Source organism: Momordica charantia (assembly GCF_013281855.1).
Source record: "Momordica charantia cultivar OHB3-1 chromosome 8 unlocalized genomic scaffold, Mcharantia_2.0 BLBB01000008.1, whole genome shotgun sequence".
Lineage (NCBI taxonomy): Eukaryota > Viridiplantae > Streptophyta > Magnoliopsida > Cucurbitales > Cucurbitaceae > Momordica > Momordica charantia.
This window is the reverse complement of record NW_028275166.1, coordinates 8,106,389-8,122,975: the sequence shown is the minus strand read 5'-3', so window position 1 is coordinate 8,122,975 and position 16,587 is coordinate 8,106,389. Positions and strand designations below refer to the sequence as shown.

The 16,587-nt window shown below is 31.1% G+C and overlaps 3 protein-coding genes across 3 annotated transcripts; 2 read left to right on the top strand and 1 right to left on the bottom strand.

Moving 5' to 3' along the window:
- Window positions 1-576: 576 nt before the first annotated feature.
- LOC111021090 (F-box/kelch-repeat protein At5g43190) lies at window positions 577-2,321 on the top strand. Its single transcript, XM_022297939.2, has 2 exons — window positions 577-1,969; window positions 2,081-2,321. The coding sequence occupies exon 1, from the start codon at window positions 807-809 to the stop codon at window positions 1,962-1,964; it is 1,158 nt and encodes a 385-aa protein (XP_022153631.1). The 5' UTR covers window positions 577-806; the 3' UTR covers window positions 1,965-1,969; window positions 2,081-2,321.
- A 9,449-nt stretch (window positions 2,322-11,770) lies between these two features.
- On the top strand, window positions 11,771-12,489 carry LOC148209459 (MAPK kinase substrate protein At1g80180-like). The gene has a single exon (XM_088127259.1). The coding sequence runs from the start codon at window positions 11,883-11,885 to the stop codon at window positions 12,252-12,254; it is 372 nt and encodes a 123-aa protein (XP_087983385.1). The 5' UTR covers window positions 11,771-11,882; the 3' UTR covers window positions 12,255-12,489.
- A 1,908-nt stretch (window positions 12,490-14,397) lies between these two features.
- Window positions 14,398-16,278, bottom strand: PDF1A (peptide deformylase 1A). Its single transcript, XM_022297879.2, has 4 exons — window positions 15,808-16,278; window positions 15,588-15,677; window positions 15,421-15,488; window positions 14,398-14,889 (listed from the first exon to the last, which is right to left on the bottom strand). Exons 1-4 carry the CDS (start codon window positions 16,216-16,218, stop codon window positions 14,649-14,651), a joined length of 810 nt encoding a protein of 269 aa, XP_022153571.1. The 5' UTR covers window positions 16,219-16,278; the 3' UTR covers window positions 14,398-14,648.
- Between the last annotated feature and the right edge of the window lie 309 nt (window positions 16,279-16,587).

Here is a 16,587-nt window from a genome sequence, read left to right as displayed (position 1 = left end):
TCTTTTTATGACCAACATGCAAACGAATCCTATGCAAATTCATAAATTAATATATATAATATATTTTTCTTTCATTAGGAGATAAGAACACAAAAGGATGATAATAAAAAAAAAATAAAAACAATTCAGTCAAACAAGACTTAATGTATTGTGGCCCTATAGAATAATAATTATAATAAACAATAGTAGTACCAAGGAGTTGAATTATCTAAATTTAATTCAGCCAACCACACCTCATTCATTGACGTAACATGGTAATTAGAAAGTTATATTCACAAGAAAAGATAAGATAATCAAGATAATGACAACATCAACATCTAAACTTGCCGTAATTACATGCTAATTTCATCCTCATCCGATGACAGATATAACTTTTGGATTCCACGAGGATAGTCCAACTAGTAAAGATTAGTTAGCATGAATAAACTTGGCATAGAAGGGAAATGAGAAGCAAAACCCGGTCCCTAACGACAGAATTAACTACTCAAAAGGTATGAGGTGGGACTGGCTTTGAAGCAGATGATAGAAGAGATATTTGAAGATGTTCTTTTCAAAGACATCCACTTGCCCTTTGGGCTCTGCCAGGGACCAAAGTTTTCTGATTTTATTGATCAAAAAGCAACCAAATACTTGATTCAGAAAATAAAGAAGTAAATAAATGAGATTCCCATGTGGGACAGACCATACAGTTCATGGTTCATGTGGCCACACATTCCAATGCATATATATCATTTCAAATAATTCATATTGAATGATTGCACTTGAATCATGTGTGGTTGCATATATACAATTTGATCATCTTTTTGATGCAAAAACTTTCACTCTTTCCATCAACCATGTGGAGTGGCCTTCCTCTTGATCTTCTTGCCAACATCTTCTCCTTCCTCTCTCCCGACTCTTTGGCGCGAGCTCGATCAGCCTGCAAGCATTGGCACGAGTGCGTAGATACTCGCCCCTCGTGCACCGAACCGATCTCATCACCATGCCATCCTTCATGGTTCATTGCCTTGCCCTTGCGTGCCCACAAGCTATGTTTTGCTCACAATCCACTTCTTGACAATTGGCATAGGCTGTCCCTGGAGTTCCTTCCTGAGTTAGTTAAGTCGATTTCCCCAGTTGGTAGTCTTCTGCTTTTAAGATCCATAAGTTCTGTTGTTCTTCAATTAGTCATATGCAACCCATTCACTTGCCAATTTCAGTATCTCCCAAAGCCAAATATTGCAAGGACTAATCCTGCTGTGGGAGTTGTGATACAAAACACAGGCCAGAATTCTCAATTTCCAGACTTCATGATCTATGTAGCAGGCGGGATGTCGGAGGCACCAAAGGGCGGCACCATGTATGAATCAAAGTTGGAAATGTATGACTCAAGAAATAACTCGTGGAGAATTGTAGGATCCATGCCGGTGGAATTTTCAGTGAGGTTAACAGTTTGGACTCAGAATGAGAGTGTCTACTCTAATGGAGTTCTGTATTGGATAACCTCTGCAAGGGCATTCAGCGTGATGGGCTTTGAGATTGACTCAAACATTTGCAGGGAGTTGCAGGTACCGATGGCGGACCGCCTTGAATTTGCTTCACTCACATGCCGAAATGGAAGGCTAGCATTAGTAGGTGGCATATGCGGTGAAGACGCCTGTGTTTGGGAGCTCGGAGATGGAGATATGTGGGTGTTGGTTGAAACGGTGCCGAATGACTTGGGGATAAAACTTCTAGGAGGGTGCAATAGAAGCTGGATTAACACCAAATGTGTAGGCAATAATGAAGTTATGTGTTTATATAAAGAGCTGGGAAGTGGAATGGTAATTTGGAGAGAAATAAAAGAGATAAACAAACGGGAATGGGTTTGGGTCGAAGGGTGTTCTTCGATTCGAGGCAAAAGAGTACATAACTTGCCAATAAAAGGACTGCTTCTTCATCCAAGCCTTGCTCCTTTTGCATCTTACTCAAATTACACACCTTGATACATGTGAGTTCTCCAATCCTAGCAATAAGAATAAACACAATTATTCACCTCATTTTGTATGCATTGACATTTGACAGAATACCTCCATTGTATCTGTCGCTTACCATTTTGCAGTGTAGCTTGATATCCAGAGTTGAAACTCCACATTCTGGTGTACTAGCTTTGGCCGTGCCCGACTTGCTTACTCGGATTATAACGAAGGGAAAATACAAGGTCAATCACAATGCAACTACTATATCATAGAAGTAAGAATTCATGAAACGCTGTATATTTAATTTGAAAGCAAGAATTCATGAAACGCTGTATATTTAATTTGAAAGCATGATGCTAGAATCAGAGTACAATTTGGAGTCAATAGTTTGGTTCACCCAAAAACAACAATGTTAAACCGATATCATCAGGAGATCCCAAAATGGAAGACCAAAATCCAGACAAAAACTTGAAAAATTTGTCTTCTAGAAATGGTTAAATAAACAACCAACCTATTTTACCACAATGTTGCATCACCCTGGAAAGTACGTGTTTATTCTAAGTTTCTATTCAGCCAGTAACTTTGCCTCGAGAAAAACATTTTCCAAAGACCATAAACAAATTTGTCTGAAATCATGCATTAGAGTAACTTCAATAGTTAGGCATAATAGTGAGGCACTTCAGAATCATCCAAGCAATAATTTGTTCAAAACACTTCAAACCCACCTCAGAAGGATTAAGCATCAGCAAATTCAGAGTCTACAACAATATTGTAGTATTAGACTTCACTCTCAACTTCAAACCCAAGATATCGAAAGAAAGACAGAAAAAATAGTGCATCAAATTGCTGACTGAATTAGCCTATCTCATCCTAACATTTACAGAACTTTTACCAACACCATCTAGAACTGTCACCTGGACATATGAATCTTTGAATTCACAAGGCCATGCCACCATAGTCAAGTGCCATAGAAAGAACAAAGTCTTTAATTTCAGGTCAAAGCCAAACAGTAAAAACCAGCAACAGGGCTTATTATAATGACTTATTAAAAAATAAACCTGAAGCCAAGGTGGATTTGTCTGTATTCTGGAACTAAGACATGTGATCTGGTGAGAAGAATGTCAAAGGAAGCATTAGTTTAACATCAACTGAGTGGAAATGGAGCAGTACAGAGTTGAAAAACATGTAATATAGTCAAATTAAGTTAAATTTTCCAATGGGTTCACCAAATCCAAATTGGAAATTGGTTCAAGTTGCGTTGAATTGAAGATCATACTGATTGGTGGATTATTATACTTTGAAGTTCAAAATCTGCATAAATCATTCAAACAATACGATGGCGAACAGAAGAATAAAGAAACTGCAATTTTCAGTTAAAGAATGATCATTCATTTTCAACAGAAGAGAAATCCAGCAGATTCTAAGAGAACAAATCGCCGCAGATTAAGAAATAAAAATTGGAATCAGGGGAACTTCAAAAAATTCCCACGGGAGAGAGAGAATTCACAGGATTAACAGAAGAAAGATGCAATTAGTCTGAAAAAGGACAAACTGGACAGCAACAATTTACAAGATCCAATTGCTGTGACTAGAAATGGATCCATTGCCCTTATCGTCGGCCTGCTTCATGGCGCCTTTTGTTTTGTTTTTTTCCTCTACTTTTTTCTTGTGAAATATACATTTAATATATTACGTTAGCTTATGAATTTGGCAGTTGGCACAAAAAAGAATTTCAATTACCCTTATGAATTTTTAATTTTAGTTTAAAAAAATCTTCATCAATAAATATCATTATTTGTCTATTCGTAACTTACTTTGACAAAAGACAAGATACATATTATTTTTAAGGTCGGTTATTTATCCCTACTTAATTAAACTTAAATAAATAAATAAATAAACATCAGCCAACTTGATCATAACTCAGCGAGTTAAAATATTTATATCTGATAAAAGAAACTAAAAAAAATAATAATAATAATAAACAAACATCATTACTTGATATATATATATATATACCTGGGATCACAAATCCCAAGTTTATTTGAGGTATCTCAACTGATAGATTTGAACCTTGTTCCGACCACTCTACCACTAATGGAAAATTAGGTCTGATAGAATTCAATCCACTAGTTCGATTGTTGCTCAATAATTTTTGGACGTATTTTTTTTTTTTAAACGAGACCCTTTGTAACGCGACATAAAGACTCCTTAAATATATATATTAGGATCCCAACATTATGTTACAATCAATAATAAAAAGGGATATGCCTAAAATAAATATGATTTAGAGCCATAAAAATAACTTTCTTAATTAGTTAATGGCTTTTAATTTTATTGACGGAATAAGATTTTAAAACAGTTCCTAATACCTAACTGAAAAATCACTCAACAAAACACCCAAAATTTGAAAAACATCCAAGTTAAAATATCTCAATCATAAAAGTATAGGTATCTAATTAATAACAACAAAATATTTAAAGATAAAAATTCAACTAAAAGAGAAGCCAACATAAACATAACTAAACGAATTAATGGATTTTCGAATTTTTATCTCTAATTAAAAAAAAATTAAAAGAGTGGATAATACTTTTTTAACATTTATTCAATCTTTTCACCAAAATCCCTATGTCTGAAAATATTTTCTTCCCCTAAATTACATATCATTTTACCAAAGGAAGTTGACCCATCACCCTCCCCAAAAGTACACCTTCCTTGGCATAAAACCACAACCACAACCATTGTCCTTTCTTCTACTTTTCTCACCAAACTTAATGTGGATATGCCCCCACCATGCCAATACCCTTCTTCATTGTTATTATTATGAAGTTAAATTCTAGATTTACTTATTCTTTTTGTACTACAATGTGGGCTCCAAGATTAAATCGTTCCTTATCTACTCAACTAGGTCCGAATTGATATTTTTTTACTATCACCTTCTTTTCTTTTAAGTTAGCTTGTAAATTTTTTAGTGCAATAAATGTTGATTTTTTAGTGCAACAATTATTAGGGTGTGAAATATATATATTGGGTATTTAAACCTGCGACTTTACCGTGAGGAGTATATTCCTTCATCACTATGCTCATGTTAGTCATATTTCTATATATTTATTATCATGCTATCAATGAAATACCAACATGAACATAGTTCAGCGATAATTAACATGTACTCCATCTTTTGAGGTCGGAGGTTCAACCTCCCATGACCCCAATTTATTGTGTAAAAAAAACACTATTAATGAAATGCTAATTACCAGACATGTAGATTAGGGATAAACTTTAACTTGAATTAGCATTGGATTATGAAAAGTAATTGGCCAAATAGATATAAACTAAATAGAAGTATAATCTTAGAGATGTAATTAATTTTTCTTTAAACTTTAAAATAGACACATAGTACCCACTCAAGAGGTCCAATTTCATCTCATATTTGTTGTACTAAAGTTTGAAAAAGTTAAAAAGAGATATGAGAAAATCTTAATTAGTTAAAAACAAATGAAATTTTTACTCTTGCAGTTTAACATTACTGCAAGCAAGTATATTTTATAGTCTAGAAACAATCATATTCACAGCCATGTGCAATAATAATTTGTAAAACATATTCTGCTTATCTTATTGATGCTTGTGTTAAATTATGAGTGAGTGCATTTGCAATAAAGAAAGAAAAAAAAAGGGACTAAATAAATATACATGGAAAAGAGATAATATTATTTTGCGAATAAATAAATAAATAGAAACTAGAAAGGTCTTCATGGAAAATTTTTTACCCCTCCAACAATTAGATATTAGGTGTTTAATCTTTAGGTTAGGTTGAAAGATTTTCATTATTTTATAATGTAATAAAAATAAATTGAAAAGATATCATGTTAAATTTTTCTATGATTTTTAATCGGTCATAATGTTGATTTATTATGTCATAATTCACGAGTTTTCAATTTTTTTTTGTCTCAAATTTAAATACTCAAAGAGAGAAAAAAATACACAAATATTTATTTTTCAAAGACTATTTATGATAATGTGATGATAGGGAGGGGAAATTTTTGTAATATATAATTGCATATTGATGATGATGCCGTAGACTTTGCATAACCAAATACACTATTTTTTCAAATTGTAAAATCAATGGTAGCTTAACCAAAATTTCTAACCCTTCATAATCATGAATAATGATATGGACAAAAAAAATAATTAATATTTTGACATTTTTGACCCCACTTTGCTTCTTTTGGTGGGGGAAGAAAATTGTGTCTGATAAAACCCAATGAATTCTATAATTTTCTTCCCCTTTGACTTCCATCTGTACACAACTCATAAGATGAGTTGCCATCTTTGAAAAGGAAACCAATTCTATCTTTTATTATTTCATTAAATTGTGTTGAATTTTAAGATTCTGTAGGTATATATATATATATACATACTAATGGAGATAATTGTTCTATGATCATTCTCTGCTCCAACCAATGTGAGACCTTGTTTGCAATCACGAACTCATTTGTCATTTGATAAAGATTTCATTCTTACCAAGTTGAGTATAATTTAGTGTTCCCCACATTTGTATCTGTAGGTTAAAACAATTCCATTTAAATTAACTTTGAATTTTCTGTTTTTAACAACTTTTTTTTCATTTGAAATATGTATTCTTTTCTAGTTGGTTTGGTAATATTTTTATTATTATTTAATTATTATTTCCTCTTTTTTAATAAATAGAAATGGAACTTGTTCTTTCTTTTTTATTAAAAAAAATCAACATGTTTGGTGATTATTTATTATTTCTTGTTATCTAAAATTCTAATTAAAAAAATATATTTTATATTTTTTAAAATTAAATATTCAAATAGTTTGTCTTATATTTTCTTTAATATTCATTATTCGTTTTATAACCTGAAAAATGATAAAATAATAAATTTATTTATATTTTGGAAGAAACTAAAAATGAAAACCAGAAACAAAAAATTTAATTTTGTTATTTCAATTTTGGAAACATTTCTTAAAAAATGAGAAACAAGAAACATGAATAGTTATCAAATACTTATGTTTCTAAAATACTAGATAGGAGAAACGAGAAACAAGAATTACTAAATAGGTCTTTATAAATAATCTTAAATGAGTAATGCATTTTTCAAACAAAAACTTACTATAGACAACTTTCCCCTAAAAACAAACATGTGATAAAAAAAATTTCAAATCTTTTAATATATTTTATATCTTTGTTATTAATTTCTTTTAGCACACTATTGTTGGAATATGAAGATTTAAATTTCCCATCTTAAAAAAATAGATGCTTATATATTAACCAAAATAAAAAATTTAATAATTTAATTTTTTTTATAACAAAATTTTGATATTTTATGGAATATGTATATTTTTTTATTAATTTAATTTGATGATGAGACAATTCAAAATTAAAGACGAAAAATATTGGTGCACCTGTCATGGGGGACCAACAATAGTGGGTCTTTTATGTAATAAGTTCCCCACCTTAAATAACCACTCCACTCTTCCCCAATTATTGGATATTATTACCCTTCACTAATTTCAAGCAATTTTTAAAATAAGATTCACAAATTTCAAATTTTTTTTAATAAAAAAACAAGAATTTTGAAAACAATTTTAGTAGGTTTTATTTATTGTTTTAAAAAGTATTTGGAGTGTTTTTTTATTGGTTTTAATATTAATGCTTTTATATAAAAAAAACAAATTAAATATTTTTCTAATATATCTATTATTATACGGATTCGAATGTCTCTACTCCAATTATGATTTCAAAATTTACTGTTTTAATTCTCATATATTTGCTAGTAAAATTATATTTTAAAATTTTAGAATAACTTTTAAAATATTTCAAATGGTATTTTCAAAAGAAATATAAATTTAATAAAAAAAAACATCTTTCTAACGGTATGTAATAAAATACTTAAAACCGGCTATAAATTATTTTAAAAAAAAATAAAAGTGAACTTTAATTCATTAATGAAAGAGGTTGTCATTGCCACTTCAACTACAATGGAAGGGGTGTCACTCTCTACAGCATTTAAAAGGCACATTGGAAAAGGAAAAGACCAAATATTTGTGGCTGAAGGATGAATTTCAAAATTTGCCAAAACGTCACCAGGCTTGTTATTTTGCAAGTGTGGTTGAAAGAAATGGAAAATATTAGGAGCGGTTTGTTTCGTAGGAATTCAAGATTACTGTTGGACGGACATTTATTTTGTTGGGATGTAGGATATTCGAAAATCTTGAAATATTTGGATATCATAAGATGTACATATGGGAGCATTTTACAAGTTTTGGATGTAAATATGAGTTTCCAATATTTCATGTTGAGGGCATCCAGTTTTTACATTTAATCGTCGTCTAATAAATAATTTTATACAATTAAGTATATTTGTATAAGATTTATAGATAAAATAGAATGCAATTAAATTATTTAATATCTCTATTTATTTTTAATATTTTGAAGGAATTATATTATTAATAATATTTATTATCAGAAATATATGATGTTAAAGCAACATTTTTTGTGATCTAATATATTTGTGATATTTTTCCTTTTAAAAAAATAATGTGACGATAAAATGAATAAATTTCCTCTTAGATAACATAAATAATAGTATTGTTTTTGGAAAACTATTAAATTTAAAATAAAAAATATATTTCCTTACAAAAATAAAATATATATTAAATTAATTTGAATTAAATTAAAATAACATATAAATATTAAATTATTAAATTAATTCAAAATAAATATATTAAATTAATCAATAAATTATATGAATATCCATAAGTACATTTTTTGAACATTTTATAAAATTAACACATCCAAGAATAAAACATACAAAACAAATGTAGCTATCAAAATATTCCTTGATATCTTTATAAACTTTTCTAGTAAACAAACGTAGCTATCTAAAGATGTCAGACATTTAAAATTTCGAGCATCTAAAATTAGAGGCATATGTCGATGTCAAACATCTACATTTCTGAAAAACAAACTATTCCTTAGAGATAAATGTAGGAGTGTTCATGGGTTCGAGTCGAGGTTAGGTTGAGATACTTTTTAGACCTAATTCAATTGTTCAGGTCGTAAATTTATTCCACTCAAACAATCTTTATTAAATAATTGACCCAGCCTAACCCAATTATGAAATATTTGGATTAGGTCAGTTGAAATTATTGGGATCACACTTATTCAAATTATTATATAAAAAAAAAGTAAATAAAATATCTTAAATATTTATTTATATATGGCTTAAAATTGGATCAAACCAAACCTATTTAGGTAAATTCTTGAACTAATTGGTTGAATTTTCATTTATTTGAATAAATTTATAATGCATAGCTTCGATTGGGTTGATTGATTTTCTCAGAGTTATCAGATTTTTTTAACACCCCATCGATAAACGTATGATACCAATCAACCAATTAATAAATATATTAATTCCTACCATTTATTTACGTCAATTTTTCAATTTAGAAAAATGAAAACTGACCAAGCAAGCAAATCTCTTACCTTCCATAACAACAGCGTGGATGATTAACTCTTTCTTTTAACCCCTGCTTGTAACCTCTCGGACGGAAGATTTGAAAATCATTTCACGTTTGGATAAATAAAAGAACACATAATTTGAAATCTTGATTTGAAATTCAGTTTTCGTTTAAATATTTTCATTCCAAATACGTGGATTTGCACATTAAATTTAACAAATTCCGATTTTGCCCTTACGGAAAAAGAATATGTATCCCTCTTTGCACATCACATCATCATCAACCAAATTAGTTTCAAATTTAATTTTCCTCATATTTCAGTATTTTTTAGATCTTTATGTTTATGTTTTTTTTTCTTTTTAATATTTGAATCCAGAGTTGCTAAAAGAAAAAAAAACTAAATCGAGAGATTTGCAAGTTTTTTTTTTCAGTTTAGTTTTCAAAATAAATGTGACATTGACCCGTTTTAACTTTTGTTAGGTTTATTAGATTAAATTATTTATGTTTCCATAGTTGAAATTACTAGTTTATATTAAAATATTATATTATTAATAATATAATATTCTACAAAATATTAAGGGCATAATAGTAAAATGTTAAACTTTCTTTTCATTTCTCGTGAACATCCAAATAATAAATTTTAATTTCAATGATTTAGAATCATTTTGGTTTCAAAACACAATTAGAAATTTGAAATCATTTCCGTTATTTAAAAACCTAAAATTTGAAATCATTTCCTACCAATTTCATAGGTCAAAGGTAGTATAAGACACTGATCTGAGTTTTTTCCATTCTCAAATCAAGAAATGAAACCAAACAAAGTAACTCTCCTCAATGCAATTTATGGTAAGTTCACAAGGTCATCATTATTTTCTTAAAGAAAGTATGGAAAGGGAATAGCTACATATTTATGTAACTTCAATATATATATTGTGATGAATTTTCTCGTGATCTGACTTATCAGAGATTTCGAGGAAATATGATCATAATCAATTGAGTCTATAATTTAATAAATCGTAGGATTAAGTCAAAGCGAGAATATCTCCATCGTAATTGACATATATCTCTAATCAAGAGGGTGTGAATTTGATCCCACCCTAGATGATATACTTAAAATAAAAAAAATAAATGGTAAGATTAAAATTAATTCACTTGATTAAGTACACGACTAAAAAATAATAATAATATATTATTGAAAAGTATAATACAACGAAATCTCTCGAATTTTAAAAGAAACTTCATTTTTTTCCCAAAGAAAAAGAAAGAAAAAACTCATCAATTGGTCTCATTAATGACGTAGGGATTAAAACAAGGTGGCTGGGGCTTGCCGGCTTGGCGTCAAGGGTAAGACGGTCAAAACACAAGGGTCAGCATTGGTAGACGATAAAACCTAAAAAATAAATTAATTAAACTCTTTAGTCTTTCTCTGCAATTATTTTAATTAATTAAAACCTTATTATATACCTCACAAGCAAGTTTAACACAAGCTTTATTTAATTAAACCCACCGTTTTCATAATTTATAGCTACGTTACTAACCCCCAAAAGGTATTATATTAATTTATGCTGGTCAAAAAAACTTTTCTTAACATTTTTAAAATTTAAAATTTTCGTGGAGGAAATTCCTTCAAAGTTCAAACGTGGTGTAATCTATTAATTCAACAATAAATAAATAAATAAATAAATAAATATATATATATATATATATATATTACCGGTTTTTCCAGATATTACTAGATAAATAGGATTTGAATATTAGATGTAAGAAGATTTCCTTTTTAGACAAATATAATTTAAATAAAAATAATATAATTTTGTTAGTTTAATCAAATTGGACATACACTATATTAAATTGATATTTTCTACCTGACTAATTGTTAATTGATTATGTTTATTGACAAAGCGAGCATAGTTCGACTCCAAAAGGGTGTGAGTTCGATCCCCGCACCTACTAAAAAAATTGATTATATATATATTTTATTTATTTATTTATAAGGTTACATAACTGTATTAAAGTTGAGTAAAATTAAAATATATATAAATATTGTGATATAAAGGACCAATTTGTAATTTTACTCTTAAAACTATAGAAAATAGACTAAAATTAAGACCTAATCATAAGAATTACATTAAAACTAAACTAAAACCATTAAAAACCGAATTGGCCATTTATCTTTTTTAATTAAAATAGATTAATTAAATTTTCTAGTACCAATTCCATATTCATTAAAATACTAATTTGTAACGGAAAATTAGAGATAATAGACATGGATGTTGACTAAGTTGTCACATTATGTGACATTATTTTTTTCTCAATTAACTAAATAATTTCCTTTCATTTCTCTCTCTCTCTTCCTTATATATGACAGAGAAACCTCGCAGAGGGCGAAAGGGAAAAAGAAAAAGAAAAAAAAAAAACAGAGGAAATTTCTAGGTTAATTTTCCGGGCAAAAAAATTCCGGCCATGGAGGGTTTGCAGAGATCTGCGGTTTCTTTCAGAAGGCAAGGCTCATCGGGGCTGGTTTGGGACGACCGATTTCTGTCCGGCGAGTTGAAGAAAGCCGCCGCCACCACGTCGGACAAAGAATCGGGCCGGAACGAAGACGAAAATCCGGAGATTAAAGAGGTCAAATCGACGCCGGCGGCGGTGGAGCCGATCAATACTACCATCGAGAGGAGCCGATCCAACGGCGGCCGTGGGTGCCGGACCGGAAAAGTGTCTCCGGCGATCGAACCGCCGTCGCCGAAGGTCTCTGCCTGTGGATTCTGCAGCGCGTTCGGGAAGCCGGCGAAGAAGAGTCGCCGGACGAAAACCGGTAAGCGTAGATCGCGGTAGTTGCAGAATTCTCCGGCGATCGGCAGCGGGGATTTGCCGGCGGTCAGTGTGGAGGTTAGATTGAGAGAGTGAGTTTTTGAAAATAGAAATAGATTAAAATTAGGTTTTGTGGGTAATATTTTATTTAAAATCATGTTCTTGCTTTCGTTACTCTCTAGATCTTAGCATTGTAATCTGTGTATAAATTATAAATATGTATTTTGTGTAATAAATAATCAAACTAAACTTCTCCCAATTCGCCTTCCTATTATTCTCTCTACATCTCCATCCATTTTTAAGAATAATTATCTAAATTTTCTCCCCTGTTGAGATCACATACTTAAACATATTTTAATTAATTAAGATACTACTATTCTCCGTTAATCAGATGCTCATCTTTTATTAGAATCATGAGAGTAAAATTAATAATCTGAATATATAAAAATCCAATCAAAGTATATAAAAAATTTAAAGAAATGAAATATTGTGGTTTTTTTTAGATGCAGATGAAAATTTTGTTGAGGAATGTATTGAATGTTGGATCTTGATATAGTAATTTTGGTGATCCCAAGGAGATATGAGGATATAGAGATAGTCAGCTCAGCTGTCACATACCAAGTCCCATAGCTTGATTTTATATTCTCTATGCTTCTTTTTTCTAATATATTGTTGTGTAGTGGAAATAAGAAATTAAATTTAACAACAACAAAAAAATGAGTATAAGAAGAAGATCCAAGTAAGATTTAAACTTAGTACGAATAATATACGAATCATCTTCGTTAATTTTGTGATCTGAATTATTGAGATAGGTTTTCCACTGTAGGCCAAGTGTCGAATTGATGTCAATCAATTTTCTTTTTTAAAATAATAATAAGAAGCTAGCAAGTAAAAATAAATAAATAAGAGAGACGTAAAAATGTATAATACAATGGGAAGGTTGGAGGAAGAGATGAAGGGGGAACTGATTTTGAGGGGAGTGGTCCAATTTTTATTTGTGGATATTGGAAGGAGCTCCCACACTTATACATCTTTTTCTTTATTTTTATTATTTTTTTAATCTTTTATCACTAGGTTAAAACTCTATTACATCTTCATCGATTGATGCCTAGCTTGCTGCTTGACATACTACGACGTATGTATCTGTCTAGATATTCTTCTAATAGTCAAAAAATCCTCTATATCCAGGTCAGAGTCGAGCTTAACTCTACTTCTAGACATGTTTGTGTCTCGAAAGAATAGCAACATCATGTATTTGCACTTAATTAACACCCTAACATTATCAATAAAATGAGATGATGATTTGATGTTAATAGTTTTTTCTACTTTTTTTTCTTTTTTTTTTGTTTAGTTTGTTAGGAAAATAATGTCTCATTTGCTTGTCCCAATCGCAAAACTCCAAACGACATTCACATTGAAGATGGGGCAAGGAATTCTTGTACTTTTGTTATGGATCTCAATTATCACGTGAATCCCCTCTTTTTTATTACAAATAAATAATATGAATAATTTTTCACTCCCAGAGAAAAAACAAGAGTCCAATATTAATTATATTTGATCATAGGACTTAGTTTATAATTTATCTTTCAAATTTTAAAAATGATATTTTAGTTCTTGTAATTTAAAAAAATAATTTAAATGACCTTCCGAACACGTCAAAACAATAGTGTGGCCATTTGCATCGTCAAAATTAAATGTTGTGGCAAGAGCCCTTTAAGTTTATATTTAATTTAATCATCCCTATCCAATCCCTCCGTAAAACTCTAACATATAACATTTTGATCGAGAATATACCATTCACGTTTCAACTAGTTGAATCATGTTCAAGTCACCCCAGGGTTCAAATACAAGGTTATTATTAGCATTATTCATAATTATTTAAAATATCAGACTTCATTACTTTAAAACATAGTATAGAAAAGATTCTTAACTCGAGACGTTAAAACACGCGGGGTAAATTCCATATATTCATATACACGTATCATATTTTCCTATTGTAATACATAATATGTTTAAAGCTTAGTTAAATTTTCATTGGCTAAATAGAATCATGTTCTATCCATATATATTTGTTGTTGCTAAGTAAACATAATTACTATGGTGCCATTTCCAGTTAAATTAGTGCCTTTGATATATCTTTTAACTACGACATGTGAGAAAGAGAACCTATTAAAAAACTCTTGCTTTTGTTTCCATTTTCCAACAAAATTCAGAGACAGAGATCAATCAGAGAGTACAATTCAATTGAACAAAACAAACACTTACTTGGATGCAGAGTAAGAGCAATGAAATGAAAAAATCCAGATGAACTCCAACGCGCAGGCACTCTTGCCGTTTTATAATTTATCGTTTGGATTCTGACAATCTGCAGCATCAAACGTTTACGAACTCGGGGGCCAACGTCCGTGCAGGCTGGAGTTAGCGAGCTCCGAGCTTGGGGCAACCCTCAGCAAGAGGCAAGGTCAAATTTTCAGCCATTCTGAATGTTCGAGGTAGCATCTTATCGACATAAAGAGTTCCATCCAAATGATCACATTCATGCTGTAAAATTCGAGCCTGCCAACCTGATGCATCCACCTTGATAGGATTCCCATCTCGATCGAGACCGACTACCTCAACATCAAGGTGGCGCTCAACCACCGCTCTAAATCCATCAACACTACAAGGTAAAAAAATATATATAAAGAACGAATCATAAAATAACATGAAAATGACAAGGAAGAACACCCACGACTGTTTCACTGATGGTACTAATGAATATAATCCAAATACAGCCATGACAGGAAACAATTTGTTAGAAGGAGAACCTTGCAATATGACCAAGAAAGCTGCATATTATATAGTTTCACACCAACCAGATCATCGGAGATTCAGAATAAAAGAAGGAACTAAACAATTGATACTCCTCACCAGCTATAATTCCAAAGTCCAGAGAAAGAACACTACCATGGCATTATTTTTTATCGTTGGGTGGAACATCTATTAAGAAACATATTGATTCAGCTTGCTTCATATATTTTTTAAGATAGAGATCAGTAAGCACATTGTTCTCTTAACAAAATGACAACCTTAAATGATCAAGATTTTACTTCTAATCAGAAATTTGGGACTTGAGGGAACAGAAAATTGATTGCAAATCTAAAAGAGTGGATTTCTGGAAGAGGAGAATTGAAAAAAATATGCATCATACCTTAGGCACCCTTCAAAAAACAGAGCAGTTTTGTTGCTTTTACATTTTAGCTTTGGATTAACGATCACCTGGCTCAATAGAACTAACAAATTGTGAAGTGAAAATTGGTGAACATAGAAAACACAGATACAAATTTAATTTGCCTTCTCATTAATATAAAACCATACCAGAAGATCAAAAGGGCGCCTATCTTGTGCTTTGATCTCCTCCTTAGGAGCATAACTTATATATTCCTGAGTGTCTTCCAAAACAATTATCTGCAACAAATGTAAAACGAAACACTAAAAAAGGATCCAAGACAAGAAAATGGAGAAATCCAGCACAATTTGAATTTCCAAATCTCAAAAACAGAGTGAGGATTAGACCCCATAAGGAATTTTCACATACCCTTAACGGAATTCCAATCTGGGGAGCTGCAAGACCCACTCCAGGAGCCTTCCTCATGGCCAAAACCATATCGTCGATAATCTTCTGGATCTTCTCGGACCCTATTTCCTTAGGATCAACTTCCCGGGCAGGTTCGTGCAGAACTGGGTCTCCGGCCTTCACAATCGTCGGTAGGCTCATTTTCTTTTGCTCTCCGAGGCCGAGAAACCAACCGGCTTTGGCAATCGAAGTGGAAGAGGAGCTGTAGGTTTGGCGGGGCGGAACAAATTTAGGAATGCAGTCGAAATCGAAGGAAGAAGTGGGTCTGTGAAAAAGTTTTGGGAATTTGGGTGTGGCTGAAGAAGGGTTGAGACAGCAATGGGCGAGAGAGATTGGGAAGAGACGAAAGGAGAATCGGTGAATGGTGTCCATAGCACAGTGGTTACCCTCCGGAGACGGGAGTATGCTTCAGATTTTCAGAGGGTTTACGTGTAAGGCTCCAGATATGGGCCTAATGCTCATATTCGATTGGGCTTCAACACACCTGCCAAGTAAGGTAACAATAACATTTTTTTCAAAGGGATTTTCAATAAGTTTATGCTTTTTTAAATTCTTCGAGTTCTACCATTTCAACTAGATTTCAAAAGAAAAGTGAAAAAGTAAGGTGATTACTATGTCGAAACACCATGTTGATAAGAATCGACAAAGAAGCATGTAACATTTTATCCTCTTCTTTTATCGTATTTTACCCTCAAGTTCATTGTCAGTCAATTCAACCAATATAAAACACTTGCTATCATT

Bases quoted from the DNA above. Each gene is read 5' to 3' on its own strand.
- LOC111021090 (XM_022297939.2), top strand. From the start codon at position 807: ATGCAAAAACTTTCACTCTTTCCATCAACCATGTGGAGTGGCCTTCCT.
- LOC148209459 (XM_088127259.1), top strand. From the start codon at position 11,883: ATGGAGGGTTTGCAGAGATCTGCGGTTTCTTTCAGAAGGCAAGGCTCA.
- PDF1A (XM_022297879.2), bottom strand. From the start codon at position 16,218: ATGGACACCATTCACCGATTCTCCTTTCGTCTCTTCCCAATCTCTCTC. The intron at 15,678-15,807 runs GTATGTGAAAAT...CATTTGTTGCAG, and splicing joins AGATTGGAATTCCGTTAAGG to ATAATTGTTTTGGAAGACAC. The intron at 14,890-15,420 runs GTATGATGCATA...TTTACCTTGTAG, and splicing joins TTTTTTGAAGGGTGCCTAAG to TGTTGATGGATTTAGAGCGG.